Source organism: Scyliorhinus torazame, chromosome 18, assembly GCF_047496885.1.
Source record: "Scyliorhinus torazame isolate Kashiwa2021f chromosome 18, sScyTor2.1, whole genome shotgun sequence".
NCBI classification, from domain to species: domain Eukaryota; kingdom Metazoa; phylum Chordata; class Chondrichthyes; order Carcharhiniformes; family Scyliorhinidae; genus Scyliorhinus; species Scyliorhinus torazame.
The window spans coordinates 10,267,468-10,285,111 of NC_092724.1; the positions used below are offsets into that span (position 1 = coordinate 10,267,468).

At 43.8% G+C, this 17,644-nt stretch overlaps 1 protein-coding gene across 5 annotated transcripts in view; it reads right to left on the minus strand.

Moving 5' to 3' along the window:
• Positions 1-17,644, minus strand: part of LOC140394932 (furin-like) — a 66,121-nt gene that overhangs the window by 19,001 nt on the left and 29,476 nt on the right. For all 5 annotated transcript variants that reach the window (XR_011936075.1, XM_072482135.1, XM_072482134.1 and 2 more), the window contains 6 exons: positions 14,914-15,086; positions 10,954-11,166; positions 9,555-9,655; positions 4,875-4,978; positions 3,456-3,573; positions 1,805-1,984 (listed from right to left, as the gene is read on the minus strand). Coding sequence is in view for 4 of the 5 variants with exons in the window: in XM_072482135.1 (XP_072338236.1) it covers positions 1,805-1,984; positions 3,456-3,573; positions 4,875-4,978; positions 9,555-9,655; positions 10,954-11,166; positions 14,914-15,086 (889 nt within the window). In the remaining variant the exon portion in view is untranslated. The remainder of the gene's footprint in view (positions 1-1,804; positions 1,985-3,455; positions 3,574-4,874; positions 4,979-9,554; positions 9,656-10,953; positions 11,167-14,913; positions 15,087-17,644) is intronic.

A 17,644-nucleotide genomic window follows, 5' to 3' on the forward strand; every position in this document is an offset into this window, starting at 1 on the left:
GGATAGGGTGGAGGTGTGGGTGCTCTTTCCAAGGGCCGGTGCAAACTCGATGGGCTGAATGGCCTCCTTCTGCACTGTACATTCTATGATTCTATGATAGGCATCCAGAACTATGGAGTCTTTCTTTCATATCCACTATTTCCCAACCAGCTACAAATTTAATTAAATACTTATGGTACAGCCCTTGATCTAAACAAAACCTCACTCCAGAAAGCAATATTGTGGAATCACCAATAATACTAGTAAAAGCCAAGCTAAGGTCATGACGTCAGCTGTCATAAATAAAAATGAGTGGAGTAGTAAGCATAATTCGTTGGTTATGAATGGAGAACAAGTAGAATATCTCACCAGCAATAGAGAAGCATGGTAGAAGGTGAATGAAATGAAATGAAAATCGCTTGTCACAAGTAGGCTTCAAATGAAGTTACTGTGAAAAGCCCCTAGTCGCCACATTCCGGCGCCTGTTCGGGGAGACTGGTACGGGAATTGAACAGTGCTGCTGGCCTGCCTTGGTCTACTTTAAAAGCCAGCCCTTTAGCCCTGTGCTAAACCAGCCCCGAGGTGAAACATATTATTGTTCTGCAAGGACAAACAAATTACACAAGAAGAAAAAAGGAATGCTTCAAACCTCATTAATGGCGAGATAGTCTACTTACTTTTTGCTATCAAGTGCCACATAATATTGAACACATTTGTATACTCACTAATCACTTCTTCATTATTCCCAATTTCTGCTTAAAACTTCATTCAGAGTAATGGGCATGTTATCTCCATGATTGACTAGGCATTAAAAGTTTTGTTTTCAGTTCCAAATAGATGCTTCATAATCTTGAATGCACTTTGAATCATGCTTTGAATTTGTTCTAGCCCAATCTCAAATATTTGAGCAAAGCCTAAAGCACAAATAATTTTAAAAACCAATCCTTTTGAGTTCTCATAGTAGTCGCCATCATTGATTAAAAACTTAAAAGATAATAGTAAGCATGAGGATTGGACAAGTTAGAAACCAAAGGTCAATGAAAGAAAATTGAGAGAAAGGAGTAAACTAGCAAAAAATAAGATTGATTCTGGAGATGAGGGTTGCCTTATAAGGAAAGGTTGAATCCTGTTGCCCTACATGCTAACAATAAGAGGTAATCTCTTTGAAAAGTACAAGGGGCTCGACAGAATAGATACAAAGCCTGTTTCCCTTGGCAAGATAAAAGGGTCAATCATTTAAGACTGAGATGAGGAGAAATTTCTTACTCGGAGGCTTGTGAATTTTTGAAATTTGATCGAGTGCTGTGGATGCATTTAAAGGTGGAAAGATATTTGGATACTGGCAGGGGAAAAAAAAAGGGATATGAAGATCAGGTGAGAACATGGAATTGGGGTCCAAAATCATATTAAATAGCCAAGCAGGCTCGAGGGGCAAAACAGCCCAATCCTAGTTCTATTTTTGTTCTTATATTCACAGTCCTGTCAGATATAATGCAATAGTACCTTTGCACTGTCTAGTGAGATTTTTTTTATTTTTAAAAAAAGGAATATTTCTATGAAACTAAAGTTGAACTAGCAATAATCCAGAGGTATTCAAGTGACACCAAAGAGAAAATGCTGGAAAATCTCAGCAGTCTGGCATCATCTGTAGGGAGAGAAAAGAGCTAACGTTGAGTCCAGATTACCCTTTGTCAAAGCTTGGTTTCAGATTCCAGCATCCGCAGTAATTTGCTTTTATCCAGTATTCAAGTGACAAGTGGCCACTCTGGAACATTTCTCCTCCTTTATCTATATTTTAGCAAATAAACTACATGGACTTTCATACCTTACATCAACCAACTTGGAATATGTCCCACTTGGGCTAGTGAGAGAAATCCTCAGATCACCTCTTCGCGTGTAGCTCAGTGACACTCTAACTTCCACGTGCTCAAGAGATTGGATGTAATTTTTAGTTCGAGAACAAGGATCAATATATTTCTTTATAACGAGCTTGTCAGAAATAACTCTGAAATTTAAAAAAAGCAATCCTCAATCCTTTTTAAATTCGAGGAATACATACAAGTGGAGTTTGATCACACTAAATTTTGATGAACATAATGAGTTAACATTAGATTAACTATTTCCGTCATTGCTCAGAGGAACATTCAAACTCAGTTAGCAAACTAATCCAGCATAGGGGTAGGAGTTTACAGATTTGGGGGAAAAAATACAAATAACAATTTCTGAAATTTAGTGTCACTGAAATGCGTATTCAACTTGATCTATGATAGAAGCCAATTTATAGCTACTCCAGAAAAAGGTGTGGATTATTTCGTATTGCAGTGAACAGTGACATTTCCAATTGAGTTTTGTATACATTATATAAAATAACAGATGACTGAGAATGTGTTACATATAGCAATAAAGGCTAGTGACAATGCTTCAGGGTTGCAATACTATTAACAGGTTTAGAAGAAAAATGGTACTAGAGTAGTTTAAGATCAATCCGTACTGCAGCATTATACCACTCTAGCCAAACAGCAATTATTCAATAAGTCTACTTTGGGATTCAAATTAGTTTTTTGTTAAATTTTATTCATTGGAGTTAGCTTCAGTCACTTCAAAGATCCAGATGATCACCTAAAAAGAACATGACAAAGATATTCTTCCAGCATATTATTAATTATTTAATCTATTCAGTTTTATACATCAAAACCTCAGAGACTGTGTTAGGGTTTTAAACACACTCCCAGCCAGCCACATTTTTTCATATAATATACACAATCGTCAACCTTTGACAATAAGCAGTTTAGTCCGAGACGCTGATGCAGATGACTGTTGTGTACCTATAACTGCTTACATTGCACTCACTGCATGAAATAATGTGTTACATCAGTACTAGTTATTTTCCTTTGAAGGGATTATTCAAGTCTTGCTGTGGGCTCCCCATGATTAGTTTATCAGGTATTCAATCTTTTGATAAGAATATTGAATTTGGGTTCCAACTCTATAAATGAGAGAAGTTGTCCCCAAGTGCATATCAGGAGCTGGAGACTACAATTACACAGCCAGTGTTGAAAATGTGGAAGTTATCAGAGGGAATAGTGGAGTCAATATTAAGGTGCAATTAAGATGAAGCTAGGCAAGTATGGGAGGGTTGTGCTGATAGGGTTAGATGAGGAAGGGTTAGATGAGGAAGGATGAGACCCAGCTCAAGTGGAGCATAAACAGAGAGATTGACTGGTTGGAAGCTGAGCTCTATGTATCACATGGGCATGTTATATCTTGTAGGCTTTGATGCATGCTTACCAAGCATACTCTAAGAAACAATTAGAATTAATTATGTACCATTTTCGACCTCCATTAAATATTAGTTAGAAATTTTCTGGGTAATGAATAGGCTGCTAATAAAAATAAAACCTTGTAAGACATTCAGAGCCATCTGTAATTCTATACACTATATACACAATAATTCCAATCTGCATGAACATGCTTACTGTGGGGATTTACTAATGTCTATGGAGCATTCCCTCTGTGGGTTCACAGTCAACCACTTTGTTGCTAAATCCACCAGAAGTCCAGCATCTAGTAGTCCATAACCATAGTGGTGGCTCACTGGAAACAATTAATCACAATACATATCATCAGCATGGTTTATTCGTGAACAATGTGATTTTAGGAAGTTTGATTACGGTCGCCCTCAGTGCAAAAACCAAATCATATCCAGGCAAATTAAAAAACACTTCACTTATTGCATTAGAGTCACATTTTTCAATAGGCTATATACCTGTTATATATAGGCAAAGCATGTGCTACTGTTATTTTAGATCATGTAAAACAAAAAAGCCAAATCTACTCTTCACAATAATAATCTAATTTTTAAAAATAAATTTTTTTAAAATTTTTTTTTTTTTTTAAAAAGCAGTGTGTTCAGGCATGATTCAGCGTCAGAGACATTTGGGGTGGACTTTGATCTGAAACACTGGTTTAACCTGCATTTAGCAGAAGTCATCATCTCAGTAAAGAGCTTAAGAGTTCAAAATAGACATCTAGGAGATTTATTAAGGGGATGTTTGCCAATTAGTATGTCTGCTCGTGTTCATTCAAACCACACTGCACAGCGTGGTCAGCACTTGTCCTAATGCCCTCTAACTGTGACTAGCAGTTGAGCGTAAACATGGCATTGATATGGATTTCAAGAGTTACTTTAAAAGGGATACTCATTGATCAATGCTAACCGGAACTGTAACAAGAACGCCAAAACAGATCAGGAGACTGATCAACATGCTAGCAACATTTATTCTGGAAATTCAGAGGACTGCACTTTAATAAGAGCAAGTGCAGTTCTAAGCATCCTTAGTCACCAGGAGAAAGGGTGTATTTGGTCAGCATCTTGGTTTGAATGAGGAATAGGATGAGGGCACAAGTCCAGGCAACAGAGCACCTGCTGCGACAAGAGAGGGGCCAGAGATAACATCCTACACCACCACCTCTTACGGATACATGGCATTACCTCCTGCTATGGAACTCCTCCACCTCTCCTTTGGTACCCAAATCATGCCACAACATGCTGCTATGAACAAGCTAAAGCATCAATACCTTCAGTGGAAGTGGGTGCAAGGAGCCCACATATACTGCACAACAAAAATTGCATCTAAATCAACACCGGAGGGTCAAGCTCAAGTTTAGCACATCCAGGCAAATTCACATTATGCTCACCAGCAACAGGGGCCAAAATGGTGCTAAAGCCAGGCTCTCAAATGGACATGTCTTATTCACACAATATCCACTGTCTATTTCTATGCTTCAGTGAAAATAATCCCTACAATGTTTTAAAGTTCATTTTTCCAGTTGTATTAGAATAAATTATTTATTTTGCTAAAGACAGGATGACACCCAAGAAATAGCCGGTTTACCTTTGCGTCCCACTCCATTTTTGGCCCAGTCGTCTGCTTTCAAATGCAAGGGTTTGGATGCTCTCACCACAAGATGTTGCATATCGCGCCAGGTCAGTGTAGGGCTACAAACAGAAACCGGATATTGCCATTTTTTGCAAATCAATACATTTCATAATTTTGGCGATGCATCTACTATTTAGCCCCTTTAAAAATAGAATGTTATCCCAGCTGTTTTAGAAGCAGGGAAAGATGACTTCTAAATGGAGATATTAGGCCGACCAAAAGCTGAGTCAAAGTGAAAAGGAAGAAGCAGAGGAATATACAGAATTAATTCTATTGCATAAGCCTAGTTGGGTGAAGGCAAAAGGAAGAGGGTTGCCCAATTGGCCAGAGTTGGAACAGAATTCCAGGAGAATAGTACTGGAGGTTACCAATGGAAAGGGGAAGGAGGCAATTATAGGATTTTAAAACACAGAGTAAATTAAGCTAAATTGAAAACATTTTTGGGGGGGGGGGGGGGGGGGGGGGGGGTCATTAGAAATAATATGGTCATCCAAGTCAGGAATTGGGGCGAATAGGAGGTTGTACAGAATAAAGATATTTTGTATGAGCAAAGTCAAGAGCGTGGAGAATCTGAGACCAGCCAGGTACGCATTGGAATAGTCAAGGGTGGGGATGACAGAAACTTGCAGGTGGGCAAGTATGGGTTGGAGCTCAGCTGGGCCTGGAGCAATCTGGTTCAACCAGAGACAGACCAGGAATTGGAAGACATGAAGTAACATAGGGTGTGTGTGGCATGGCCAGAAGACAATTGCTTGTTTCATAAACTTTTAATTATTAATAATAATCTTTATTGTCACAAGTAGGCTTACATTAACACTGCAATGAAGTTAAAAGCCCCTTGGATAGCACTGTCTGAAACTGGGTATCAAAATAGCTGACGCATGCAACAGTAGAAAAGTCAAGAGAGATGGAGGAAAGGTAAACAGCAGAGGAAAAATCAGCTCAGGTAATGGAATCCATTTGATTACAGGAGACAACGATCCAGCAGAGGAAGGAGAAGGAGGTGGTGGTGGGTGAGTATGCCATGGTTATAATTATATAGGAAAGAATCAAGCCAAACCAATCCATTTGGATTTTTAAAAAAAAAGAAAATATTCCTTCAGGGGACATAGGTGTCACTGGCTAAGCCAGCATTTAACACCCAACCCGAAAGAAGGTGGTGGTGAGCAACCTTCTTGAACCACTGCAGTTTATGTGGTGCAAGTACACCCACAGTGCTGTTGGGAAGAGCCCCACCCACCCTCTTGGGAGGAGGGAGGACCACAGCCAAACCGAACCCCTGCCAGAGGTCCCTCAGAACCCTGTTCTGTGGAACCCAGTTTTGGAACGCCTGTTATGCTCTAATGTTCCAAGTACACATGTTCTAAGTACACAGTCCATGTAAACCAATAGTCGAATAGTGGTCAGACACACCACACTCTGAAACCAAGCAACAGATGCCACCAAAACAACTTCGGTGGGTTGCTCACCAAATCCTCCCCAGATACTTGTTCCGCTGAGTGTAAGCCAGCTGGTCTCTCTGGAACTCTAGCTTCCACAGGAGTGTTTCCAAACTCCACTCAAAAAACATAGGTACACATGGTTGGAGTCCTCTCCCACACAAGGCCTTCACCAACGGTTTCAATCTCTGCTTTTGGTATTCCTCAGCCCTGGATGGCCTTGTGTATTCAAGCTTCCATGCAATCTCTCTTATATTGAGTATAAGAATTGGCAAGTCATGTTGCAGTTGTATAGAACCTTAGTTAGGCCACACTTGGAGTATAGTGTTCAATTCTGGTCGCCACACTACCAGAAGGATGTGGAGGCTTTAGAGAGGGTGCAGAAGAGATTTACCAGAATGTTGCCTGGTATGGAGGGCATAAGCTATGAGGAGCGGTTGAATAAACTCGGTTTGTTCTCACTGGAACGAAGGAGGTTGAGGGGAGACCTGATAGATACAAAATTATGAGGGGCATAGACAGAGTGGATAGTCAGAGGCTTTTCCCCAGGGTAGAGGGGTCAATTACTAGGGGGCATAGGTTTAAGGTGAGAGGGGCAAGGTTTAGAGTAGATGTACGAGGCAAGTCTTTTTACGCAGAGGGTAGTGGGTGCCTGGAACACGCTACCGGAGGAGGTAGTGGAAGCAGGGACGATAGGGACATTTAAGGGGCATCTTGACAAATATATGAATAGGATGGGAATAGAAGGATACGGACCCAGGAAGTGTAGAAGATTGTAGTTTAGTCGGGCAGTATGGTCGGCACGGGCTTGGAGGGCCAAAGGGCCTGTTCCTGTGCTGTACATTTCTTTGTTCTTTGTTCTCTCAGGTATCCAGCTACACCAAGGACACCACTATTTCAAGGTGGAATAGCCTTGGTTTGATTATTTCCTCTTGTGGGACAATGTCGAATGAGAGGCCTTAGCTTTAGGATAAGGGATAGCAGAAATGAGGAGCAATTACTTCTCTCAAAGGGTTGAGAATCTGTGAAATTCACTACCCCAGAGTGCAGTGGATGCCAGGACGTTAGAATTAATTTAAAGAGACAGAATTTTAATTAGTAATGGGTTGAAGGGTTATGGAGAAAGTAGAGTTGAGCTGAAATTATATCAGCCTTGATCTTACGAAATGGTAGAGCATGCGCGAGGAGCTAATTGCCTACTCCTAGTTCATGTGTTCTTAACAGGCGGCATTATGATGTCACCAATCTTAGGATTGCTTCAGACGTCTGGCTTCTCCAGTTCTGCACCTTGTAGCCCAGTCTTTAATTGGGAGCCTCCCTCTGCCCCTTTCTTTTTCAGTGAACAGTCAGTACCAAATTAGATTCTGGTTCTTTGACTTCAGTCTTCTTATAACACTTCTTTTCATTCCCTGGTTTGAAACTTTGTTCTTTAGTTTCTGGGACTTCGTATTGTCCTGCCTGTACTGGCAGCTTTTGTGGAAGGTTTCTTGCTTTTTGGGTTACCTGGGTTCCAAATCAAACTCAAATGCTTCGGCATTTCAATGTGCGCCTCTGGTTGCTAAGTAACAATTTCAAAGCCTGTAATTGGTTTTACGTCATAAAACCTCAATTACAATGCAGTCAAAAAGAAAGTGAAACACCCATGTTTACCATTAAGCTAGCTGTTTTCTTAGCACACAAATACAGAAACACAAATAAAGCTTAAACCTATATTTCCAACACACAACAGTACAAATATAGTTTACTTAAACTATATCTATTTCCTGATGTGCAGTGAATCAAATTGGCTGAAGAATGGCATCAGTTATGTTCGGCACGTCTGGAAGAGGCGTAAATGAATCATTCACTCAGCTCTTCTGGGTGAAGATGGTTGCATGTACTTATCCTTTGCACTGATGTTCTGGGATCCCCCATCATTGAGAAAAGGGATATTTGTGGAGACTCCTCCTTTAGCGAGTTGTTTAATTATCCATCAGCATTCACAACTGGATATGGCAGATCTGATCCATTGGTTGGGAAACTACTTAGTTCAGTCTATCACTTGCTGATTAATGCTGACTGACACGCAAGTAGTCCGGTGTTGTAACTTCACCAGGTTGGCACCTCTTTAGGTCTGCCTGGTGCTGCTCCTGGTCTGCCCCGCAGAACTATTTGTTGAATCAGGGTTGATCCCCTAGCTTGATAGTAAAAAAGGTGAGAGTAGGGGTATTCTGGCCCATGAGGTTGCAGATTATGGTTGTGTACAACTCTGATGATTGCACATAGCGCTTCATGGGGCCCAGTTTTCAAGTTGCGAGATAGCACAGCAGAGGACAGGAGTCCGAGAAGGATGGTGTAGTCGACTATGTCAAAGGCTGTGCAGCAATCAATGAAGGAAAGCATATCAGTCATACTGGGTTCATCACTCTTTCACTTCGGGGGACATTAATGCTGTAAAAAGGGATGAAACTGGATAGGAAAGACTGCAACACGAGTTGTGGGAAAGATGGACCCAGATTTGGGAATTCAAAGCAGAGGAAAAACAAGGCTTTAAATTGGGAGTTGATCTACCAAAGAAACCTAGAGAGGGACAGTACCAGAAAAGGAGGAATTAATTACAATTTCAGATAACTATGGAAGGCAGAAAAGAAGTTGGGTAATCAGCAGTGTAGTGGGATTAAAGAGGTAGACAAAATGAACAGACAGGGTGAAGGGAGATAGGGACAAAACTAGCAAATTATACAGGATCAGGGATAGAACTGGTGAGGGTTGGGATGCAGTAGAGCATAGTCTGAAACAGTGACACAACTACAGGAGCTTCTTGCACCTCAGAAGTATCGGAGGTTAAAATAATGTTAAAAGCAGCAAGTATTTTTGTTCTCCCAAACATTCCTGGGTAGTAGAATTAGTTTGGTTCATGAGAGCGAAGCCTGAATACTTCAAGGAGTCCAGCCAAATCTGGCAATGGATGGCTAAAGCAGTTGTCTGCTAGAGATGCAAGGAATGGATTCACTGTAAACCATTAAAATTAACAGGATAATTTTCTACGTTTGGATCAAGCAGTTAGAAGCTACTGCTTCTAAAAAATTGATGTTTTTAAAAATCATTAATTACCATATGTTGCTTGGACACAATAATGAAGGCATTAGAAATATTTAAACCCATTCATACATCAATAGCACACCCAAGAACATTTTTGCATTAAACAAAAAATTACTTTGCTTCGAGAGCAAGAGCTATGATCCCAGCAGCAAGTGGTGCAGATGCTGATGTTCCAGTGTGTTTCTCTGTACATCGTAAACGAAGGTCTGTTGTTACCTGGGAAGAGGGTGGAAGGACAGAAAGAGATTACTGACGGAGTTAACCAAGACATTATTAACTTAACCTCCTCACGTTTGACATATCAGAAATGAAGTATCATTTTGAAATGCCTTCTTTGGGAAGTCAAAAGCAATTTAGATAAATGGAGTCTACAAATTTTGAGGTCTAGCTCCAGAAGGTGGGTTTTTCACTTTGGAGTGATCAAAAGAATGAAACAGGTGGAGTCATGCGTACAAATATATGCTCCCGTGCGAGTATGCAAAAAGAGTCTGCCCGGCACACTGATTTATGGGGAACAGTTCTCCAATATTTCAAGTCATCTATCTTCTGACACAGCAAAATAGCAAAAGTAAATCTTGTCTAAACAGCCAGATGCAAAGCCATGGGGGGGAACAAAAAAAAAAATGAACAATGGGAGGCAATTTAATCGGTTCTCTTCCTTCCCCTCGCACGCACTGCCCCTATATCTACCATCCAAATGGAATTGGGCAATCAGAATCCAGACACCGAACCACCTTAAACACACCACTTCCAATCTGAGCAAAGCTGCAGCAGGTTAGCCTCCTGCCTCTCAAAATGTGGGTGCCAATTATTTAACTATGTTCAGGAGTCTTCACAAAAGGAAAATTATAGTAGTCTTCCAGAATTAATTGCAGCAATATAGCTTTCCCATGACTTGGGAAGCGAGAAAGAGCGGATCCAGCAACAGGGCAGCACGGTGGCACAGTGGCTAGCACTTTGGCTTCACAGCGCCAGGGTCCCAGGTTCGATTCCCAGCTTGGGTCACCGTCTGTGCGGAGTCGGCACGTTCTCCCAATGTCTGCGTGGGTTTCCTCCGGGTGCTCCGGTTTCCTCCCACAAGTCCCGAAAGACGTGCTAGTTAGGTAATTTGGACATTCTGAATTCTCCCTGTGTACCCGAACAGGCGCCGGAATGTGGCGACTAGGTTTTCACAGTAACTTTATTGCAGTGTTAATTTAAGCCTACTTGTGACAAAGATTATTATTATTATTATTAAGTGCTTCTCAAAAGACTACCACAGTCCTCTCCCTGTCCCATAATTTCCCTCCACTGCAAACCACCCCAGTCTTTCCTTAGCACCCCCTCTCTCTTTGGCCAACAGCCAACCGCTTGGAAACAGAAAAGTTTGGACATGGTCTCACCATTCAATGTAGCAGGACCTTGATTATCTACATTTCCTCCCCGCTCCAAATCATACCTGCCCCATCCCCATCTCCGCACAAATATCAGAGCAAATGATGTGTCTTTGTGCACAGACAAAAAAGTTTTCTTACGATCTGTTTTTCTGCTCTGCTTCCGCTGCTATAAGTAGTTGTTAGCGTTGAAGCGCAGGCCTCGCTGTACCAAGGAACATTCCCCAGTTGAGTTGTGCTGCCTACAGACAGTGTGTAGATACTGTTGGTATAACCATCGCAGTTACAGTTATCATACTGGAAGCCTCCATTACCAGATGCCCAAACAAAGATGGAACCAAGACCACCTCGACCCTAAGAAGGAAGTAAGTAAGTCACCACGCAATTCTGAATGGCTCCAAATTTTAGATATGGCTAAAATGAACGCCTAAATGACTGCAGATTATTGATGTTGAAGCAGTTTAATGATGAAGACTATATTAAAGATAAGCATAGCACTATGGCTAAGATAGCATGCATTGTTAAAAAGTCACCAAGGCACAATTACAACGCAATTTAAAAAAACTTACTGAATCCTTTATTTTCCCGTCCCAAATGACCCGTCACAGAACCTGACATTAACAGGACTTTCTTCAACCAGCAAAACATTCTCCCAAGTTCTAAGATCCATAGATGGAATTGAGATAAAAGGATGGACGGGTGAAACAAATAATGGGCGGAATTCTCCCCCCTCACGCCAGGTGGGAGAATCGCCAGGGCGCCGCGCGTGTCCCGCCACGCCGCCCCAATGCAATTCTCCCACCCCCCCAAACCGTCGCGGCGAGAATCACGGCTGGCCGCTGGGAGAATCGCCGCTCGTCGTTTGCAACGGGCGAGTGCCGATTCTCCAGCCCGGATGGGCCGGGCAGCCTGCCCAATACGACGGGTTCCCGCTGGCGCCGTCCACACCTGGTCGCTGCCGGCGGGAACAGCAAAGGAACGCTGGGGGGGGGGGGGGGGAAGAAGAGAGGTTCCTGCACCAGGGGGGGGCCTCAAATGGGGTCTGGCCCGCGATCGGTGCCCACGATCAGCGGGCTGGCCTCTCTGAAGGAGGACCTCCTTTCCTCCGCCGCCCTGCAAGATCCATCCGACATCTTCTTGCGGGGTGGCCTCGGGGAGGACAGCAACCGCGCATGCGCGGGTTGGCGCCGGCCAACCCGCGCATGCGCGGGTGATGTCATTTACGCGCCACCGCTTTTACGTCACGCCAAGGCCCGGCGCGCATAAATGACGCGACGCCGCTCCTAGCCCCCCGGGGGCAGGAGAATAGGGGGCTGGGAGCGGGCTCCGACGCCGGAGTGAAACACTCCGGTTTTCACTCCAGCGTCGGCACTTAGACTCCCGATGGGAGAATTGCGCCCAATATTTCTAAAGGGCTCGAGTGGGTAGGTGTCAAGGGGCTGTTTGGTTGCAGATTCTAGAACTAGGAGGAGTCATAGAAAAATATCGGAAGCAAATCAAAATTTCTTTCAGGAAAAATCTGGCATGGACATGTGTTCAAGGAGGAAGAAATTAGGGGTGACCCATTTATGACTTGATAGTTTGTAGATTCTCTTCCCCAGAGAGAAATGGTGCTGGTGGCTAGGTCAAGGCAGAGTTAGGTATATTTTTGATCAGCGACTGTTGCTTCTGGATGTGGAAGGGGAGGGAAGAATTGGGGATGTATACAAGTGGCTGGGGGAGCAGGGAGGCGAGCGGGTGGTGAAGACCAAGGATAAATGGGAAGGGAGATCAATTGGACAGTATGGAGTGAGGCACTTCCATAGGGTTGTAGCCATCTGAGATGGCCACCTGCAAAGGACCATGGGAATTATGGCCAACCCATGACTCCGACAGATACAGAGCTTGCGTATTTGCAACCCAGATAGGTAGACCTGATCGAAACCCCCGCTCGTTTGCATTCTAATGGCCCATTTCCCCAGAACAATAGGACTGCACTCAAGAAACCGATACAGCCAGACTGATCGGCGCCACTCGCTTTACTCAGAGAGCCCAACAGCCAAGGTCAATGACCACTAAGGACCCGCCCAGCTACCAAGGCACCCCCCCTTTATTGGCCAAAATCAAAGGCAGTGATCGAAGCCCTGTCGAATTATTGGGTCCAAGATTAAGGACCGCCCCAAAGAGCGCGAAACCGTAGAGGGATAAAAAGGGACACAGCCATGTGTTCGGTCTCTTTTGGACCCAGCCTGTGCCAGCCTTCTTTGAATCTGGCCTGTGCCAGCCCAACTGCAGCATAATGACCAGACAGCCAAGTTCAAGACCAACGATCGCCATCTGACGGATGAGCCCAGCAGAGACAGAGCCACTTCTTCAAAACAGCCACATGAGATTAAGATAAAGGCCTTATCCATCTGCACAGAGCCAGTCGCCCTGAAGTAAGTATAGGTTATTCTAGTTGATAGGTGTAGTTTAACTTGTAGTATATTGTGCTTGCATGATGAAATAAACCATCTTTGAACTTGAACTGACTAACTGGTTGTGTGGTCATTTGATCGATATATGGGAAAGCCTCATGGTTCAGTAAGAGAAATAGAAACAACCACATTATTGGTGACGCTCGTGGGATAGTATTCCATTAAATTGGCAACAGGGTAAACGGGACCTCCTCTTGTGCAAGGATGAGTCTAATACAGTTTAAGGTGGTGCACAGGGTGCATCTGGCTCGGGCGAGAATGAGTGGGTTCTTTCAGGGGGTAGTAGATGAGTATGAGAGGTGTGGGCGGGGGCCAGCAAATCACACGCACGGGTTTTAGGGTTGTGAAAAATTGGGATGATTCCGGGCAGGAGTATTCGCGGCCTTAGCCAGAATAGTGGAGGAGGTGGACCTGGATCCATTGGTGGCAATATTTAGGGTTTCAGAGAAGCCGGAGCTCATGGAGAAGAGGAAGGCCGACGTCATGGCCTTCGCCCCTCTGATTGCACGGCAGCGAATTTTGCTGGAATGGCGGTCGGCATCGCCCCCAGCGGTAGCGGCTTGGTTGGGTGACCTGTACGACTTCCTGTGATTAGAGAAGATAAAGTATGAGTTAAGGGGCTCTTCAGGGGAGTTTAAGGAAAGGTGGGGGATGTTTGTGACTGTGTTTATGTGGCTGTTCATCGCGCAAGGGGGGGGGGGGGCGGATTGTTGGGAAGTGCGCTTCCCAGGGTGTTTATTCGCTGTAACCGGTTTTGATACATAATAAAATACATTTTTTTTGATCAACAAGGAAATCAAGGGATATGGGGGACAAGCAGGAAAGTGGAGTTGAGACTACAGTCAGATCAGCCATGATCTATTGAATGGCAAACCAGGTTCAAGGGGCCCAGTGGCCTACTCCGGCTCACAATACTTACAGTAGCAGGACAACGGGGTCAGCCATTTAGGACAGAAGAGGAGGAGAAATTATCACTTGGGAGGTTTGGAAATGAAATCTTCAGACTCCCTCTACCTCAGAAGACTGGGGATGCAGTCGAAGAATATATTCAAGATTGAGGGAATCAAGAGCTGTGCAGATCAGATGGGAAAATGGATCGGAGGTGGACATTCAGCCATGATCGCATTTGGATGTCAAAGCAAGCTTGAGATGCATACATGGCCTACAACTGTTCTCATTCTTTATTTTAAATATGAAAGTCTCACCTTTTCTTGTATCTTATGCAAAATGGTTGGCTAGAGGCAACTAGTCCAATTCGGTGGCATGATGAAATTTAATTTACAAAGTGTAAGAAAAACAGAACTCCACAATCACATCTTATAAAATGTCTATTCCATTCCCAGATGACCTCCCAACTAGAAATTCTAAATCTCTAAAACAAGGAACTACAGAAAAACATCAGTACATTGTAAATACTCTCCAAATAAATGTTAGAACAAGAGCTGTGTTGGATCACAGTTTTTAAGTGCTGAGGAATATTTTAAAAAGTAGTCTATGCCATCATAAAAGCTGGTCTCATACTGAAACATGTTAATTATCAAGAATTACTTGCAATGGTTTTAGTTTAAAGCACACAACTCCGTATTGGAAAGCTTAGCACTCTGTAAAATACACAGTTTCTCAATGAACGATTTAGTGATCTTACATTTGTAATACCCCTGAGAAATGCCTGACTTGCCAACATTGCTGGCCCTTCCACAGTCTGCCCATTGTCTTCTGGACCCCAGCTGGCACTATAGATGTGTATGTGCTGAGGGTTGAGGCTGAGTGAGCGGGCTTCCACTACATCAGTGATCTCACCATCAAGCATTCGTACCCCTGCAGGCGGAAATAGACAAACAAAACTATTACAGATGGCAAGGGACGGGAAACCACAAAACACCAGAGAACTGTAATCAACAAATATAGTACTGCTCTTGCAAAACAGTTCTAACATCACCAACCACCACACCAACATGGTGGCCAACTTGGCTATGCCTGGAATCAAGGTAACACATATCTATCCAAATATCAGGTGGGTAAACAACAAGCAAGATTAAAGGGTGCGATTGTCGCACCCAACTTGGTGATGCGACGAGGTCAGACTCGTGAGATTTGTGACGCTTGGGACCCCAACGAGATGTAATGACACCTCACAATCTGGATCCCTCACAATCTGGATCCCTCCCTCGCTGGGCGAGATCCAGATTAACATACTTAAATGAGCCGTTAGGCTCATGTCTGCACTCTCCTGACACCCGGGAACTAACGCCCGTCCCCAACAGACCTCGCCATGGCGCTCCCAGGCCATGGTGGTGCCAGGCCTCTAGGCAGGGTGATACCTGGCACTCCTGCTGGCACCACAGCACTGCCAAAGTGCCAGGCTGGCAATGCAAAGTTGGCCATGCCAGGGACCATGCCCAGGAGATGCCCCGCCCCTCAGAGGTGGGGTGAGCTTGAGTACTCCCCCAAGTTGGGGCAGTGGGGGGGTTTGAGAGATTGGGATGGCATATGGCACCGAGAATGACCCTGCTGTACGTGCCCAAAATGTGACTCAGTATTGTGTAGGTTAAATCGCCCAAAATGTGGAGACCAATGCACATACTTTGGCCAAAAACACACTATGGTAGAAATGATGGGCTAAGGATTGCAAAAGACTAAAATCTACACCTCAAAGGCATTTTCAGGTAAAGGGAACCGCATCCTCTCCAGGGGTTGGATAAGAAAGGAATATCAATAGTATGTTTCATGGTCAATGAGCCAAGAAACTTCAGTTAAGTTCAAAAGGTTTAAAAATGTAATAATTTGCTGCATAATGAGCTACATCTTTTGAAAGACTTTCCTTATTAGGATGCAGTAAATGACCCATTTTATACATACAAAAAACTGCATGTAACTGCAGGCCCAAAAGCGAATAGAACCCATAATGGATTACCTAGCAACATACTGCTAATATATTCCTTTCATGCCCCATTGACTCTTTACATTACAACAAAGAATTCAACATGAGGAAAAAAACAGTAGCAACCATTCACATCTTTCAGCTGAAGTTGGGGGAATTGAAGCAGCAGGAAGATCAGACTGCAAGAAACACTGCCCATGTTACGGTGTCCGTTTCAAAGTGCCTTTAGCACAGGTGCAACAAGCTGCACTTTTACAGAAGGCACAGATAAAAAATGTGGTTTTTTTTTTAAAATTCATTTATGCAATGTTGGGGTTGCTACTTAGGCCAGCATTTATTGCCCATCCCTAGTTGCCCTTCAGAAGATGGTGATGAGCTGCCTTGAACCGCTGTAGTCGCCGAGCTGTGGTACAGTTCTGTTAGGTAGGAGTTCTAGGAATGCGACCCAACAACAGTGAAGGAACGGCGATATATTTCCAAGTCAGGGCAGCAACTGACTTGGAGGGGAATGTCCAGGTAATGGGGTTTCCCAGGTATCTGCTGCTGTTGTCCTTCTAGATGGTAGTGGGTTGGGAAGGTATTGCCCAAGGAACCTTAGTATTACTACGGTGTATCTTGTAGATGTTACACACAGCTGTCACAGTTAGTTGGTGGTGGAGGGATTGAATGTTTGTGGAAGGAGGAACAATCAAGCAGGCTACTTTGTCCTGGATGGTGTCAAGCTTTTGTTGGAGCTACACTCATCCAAGCAAGTGGACATATTCCATTGCACTTCTGGCTTGTGCTTTGTAGATGGTGGACAGGCTCTGAGGGGGCAAGGGTGGAAATCAGGAGGAGAGTTAAATCACTGTAGGATTCCTCGCCTTTGACCTGCTCTGGTAGCCACAGTATTAATATGGATTGTCCAGTTCAGTTTCCGATCAATGGTAACTCCCAGGATGTTGATTGTGGAGGGACTCAGCGATGGTAATACCATTGAACATCATGGGGCGATGGTTAGATCCTCGCTTGTAGAAAATGGTCATTGGCTGGCACTTGTGTGTGGCGTGAATGCAATTTTCCCATTTGTCAGCCCACGCCTGGATATTGTTCCGGCCTTGCTGCATTTGACCATGGACTGTTTCACCTCATTATCTCGGAGGAGTTGCAAATGGTGCTGAACATCTGCGAACATCCTCACTTCTGACAGAAGAGAGATCATTGATGAAGCAGCTGAAGACGGTTGGGCCTAGGAAACTAACTACCCTGAGGAGCTCCTGCAGTGATGTCCTAGAGTTGAGATGATTGACCTTCAACCACCACAACCATCTTACTTTCTACCGCGTATGACTCCGATTCCAATTAACTGTTTTGCTAGGGCTCCTTCATGCCACACTCTCAAATGCTGCCTTGATGTCAAGGGCAGCCACTCACCTCACCTCTAGCATTCAGCTCTTTTGTCCATGTTTGAGCCAAGGCTGTAATGAGGTCCGCAGCGGAGTGATCCTGGCAGAAC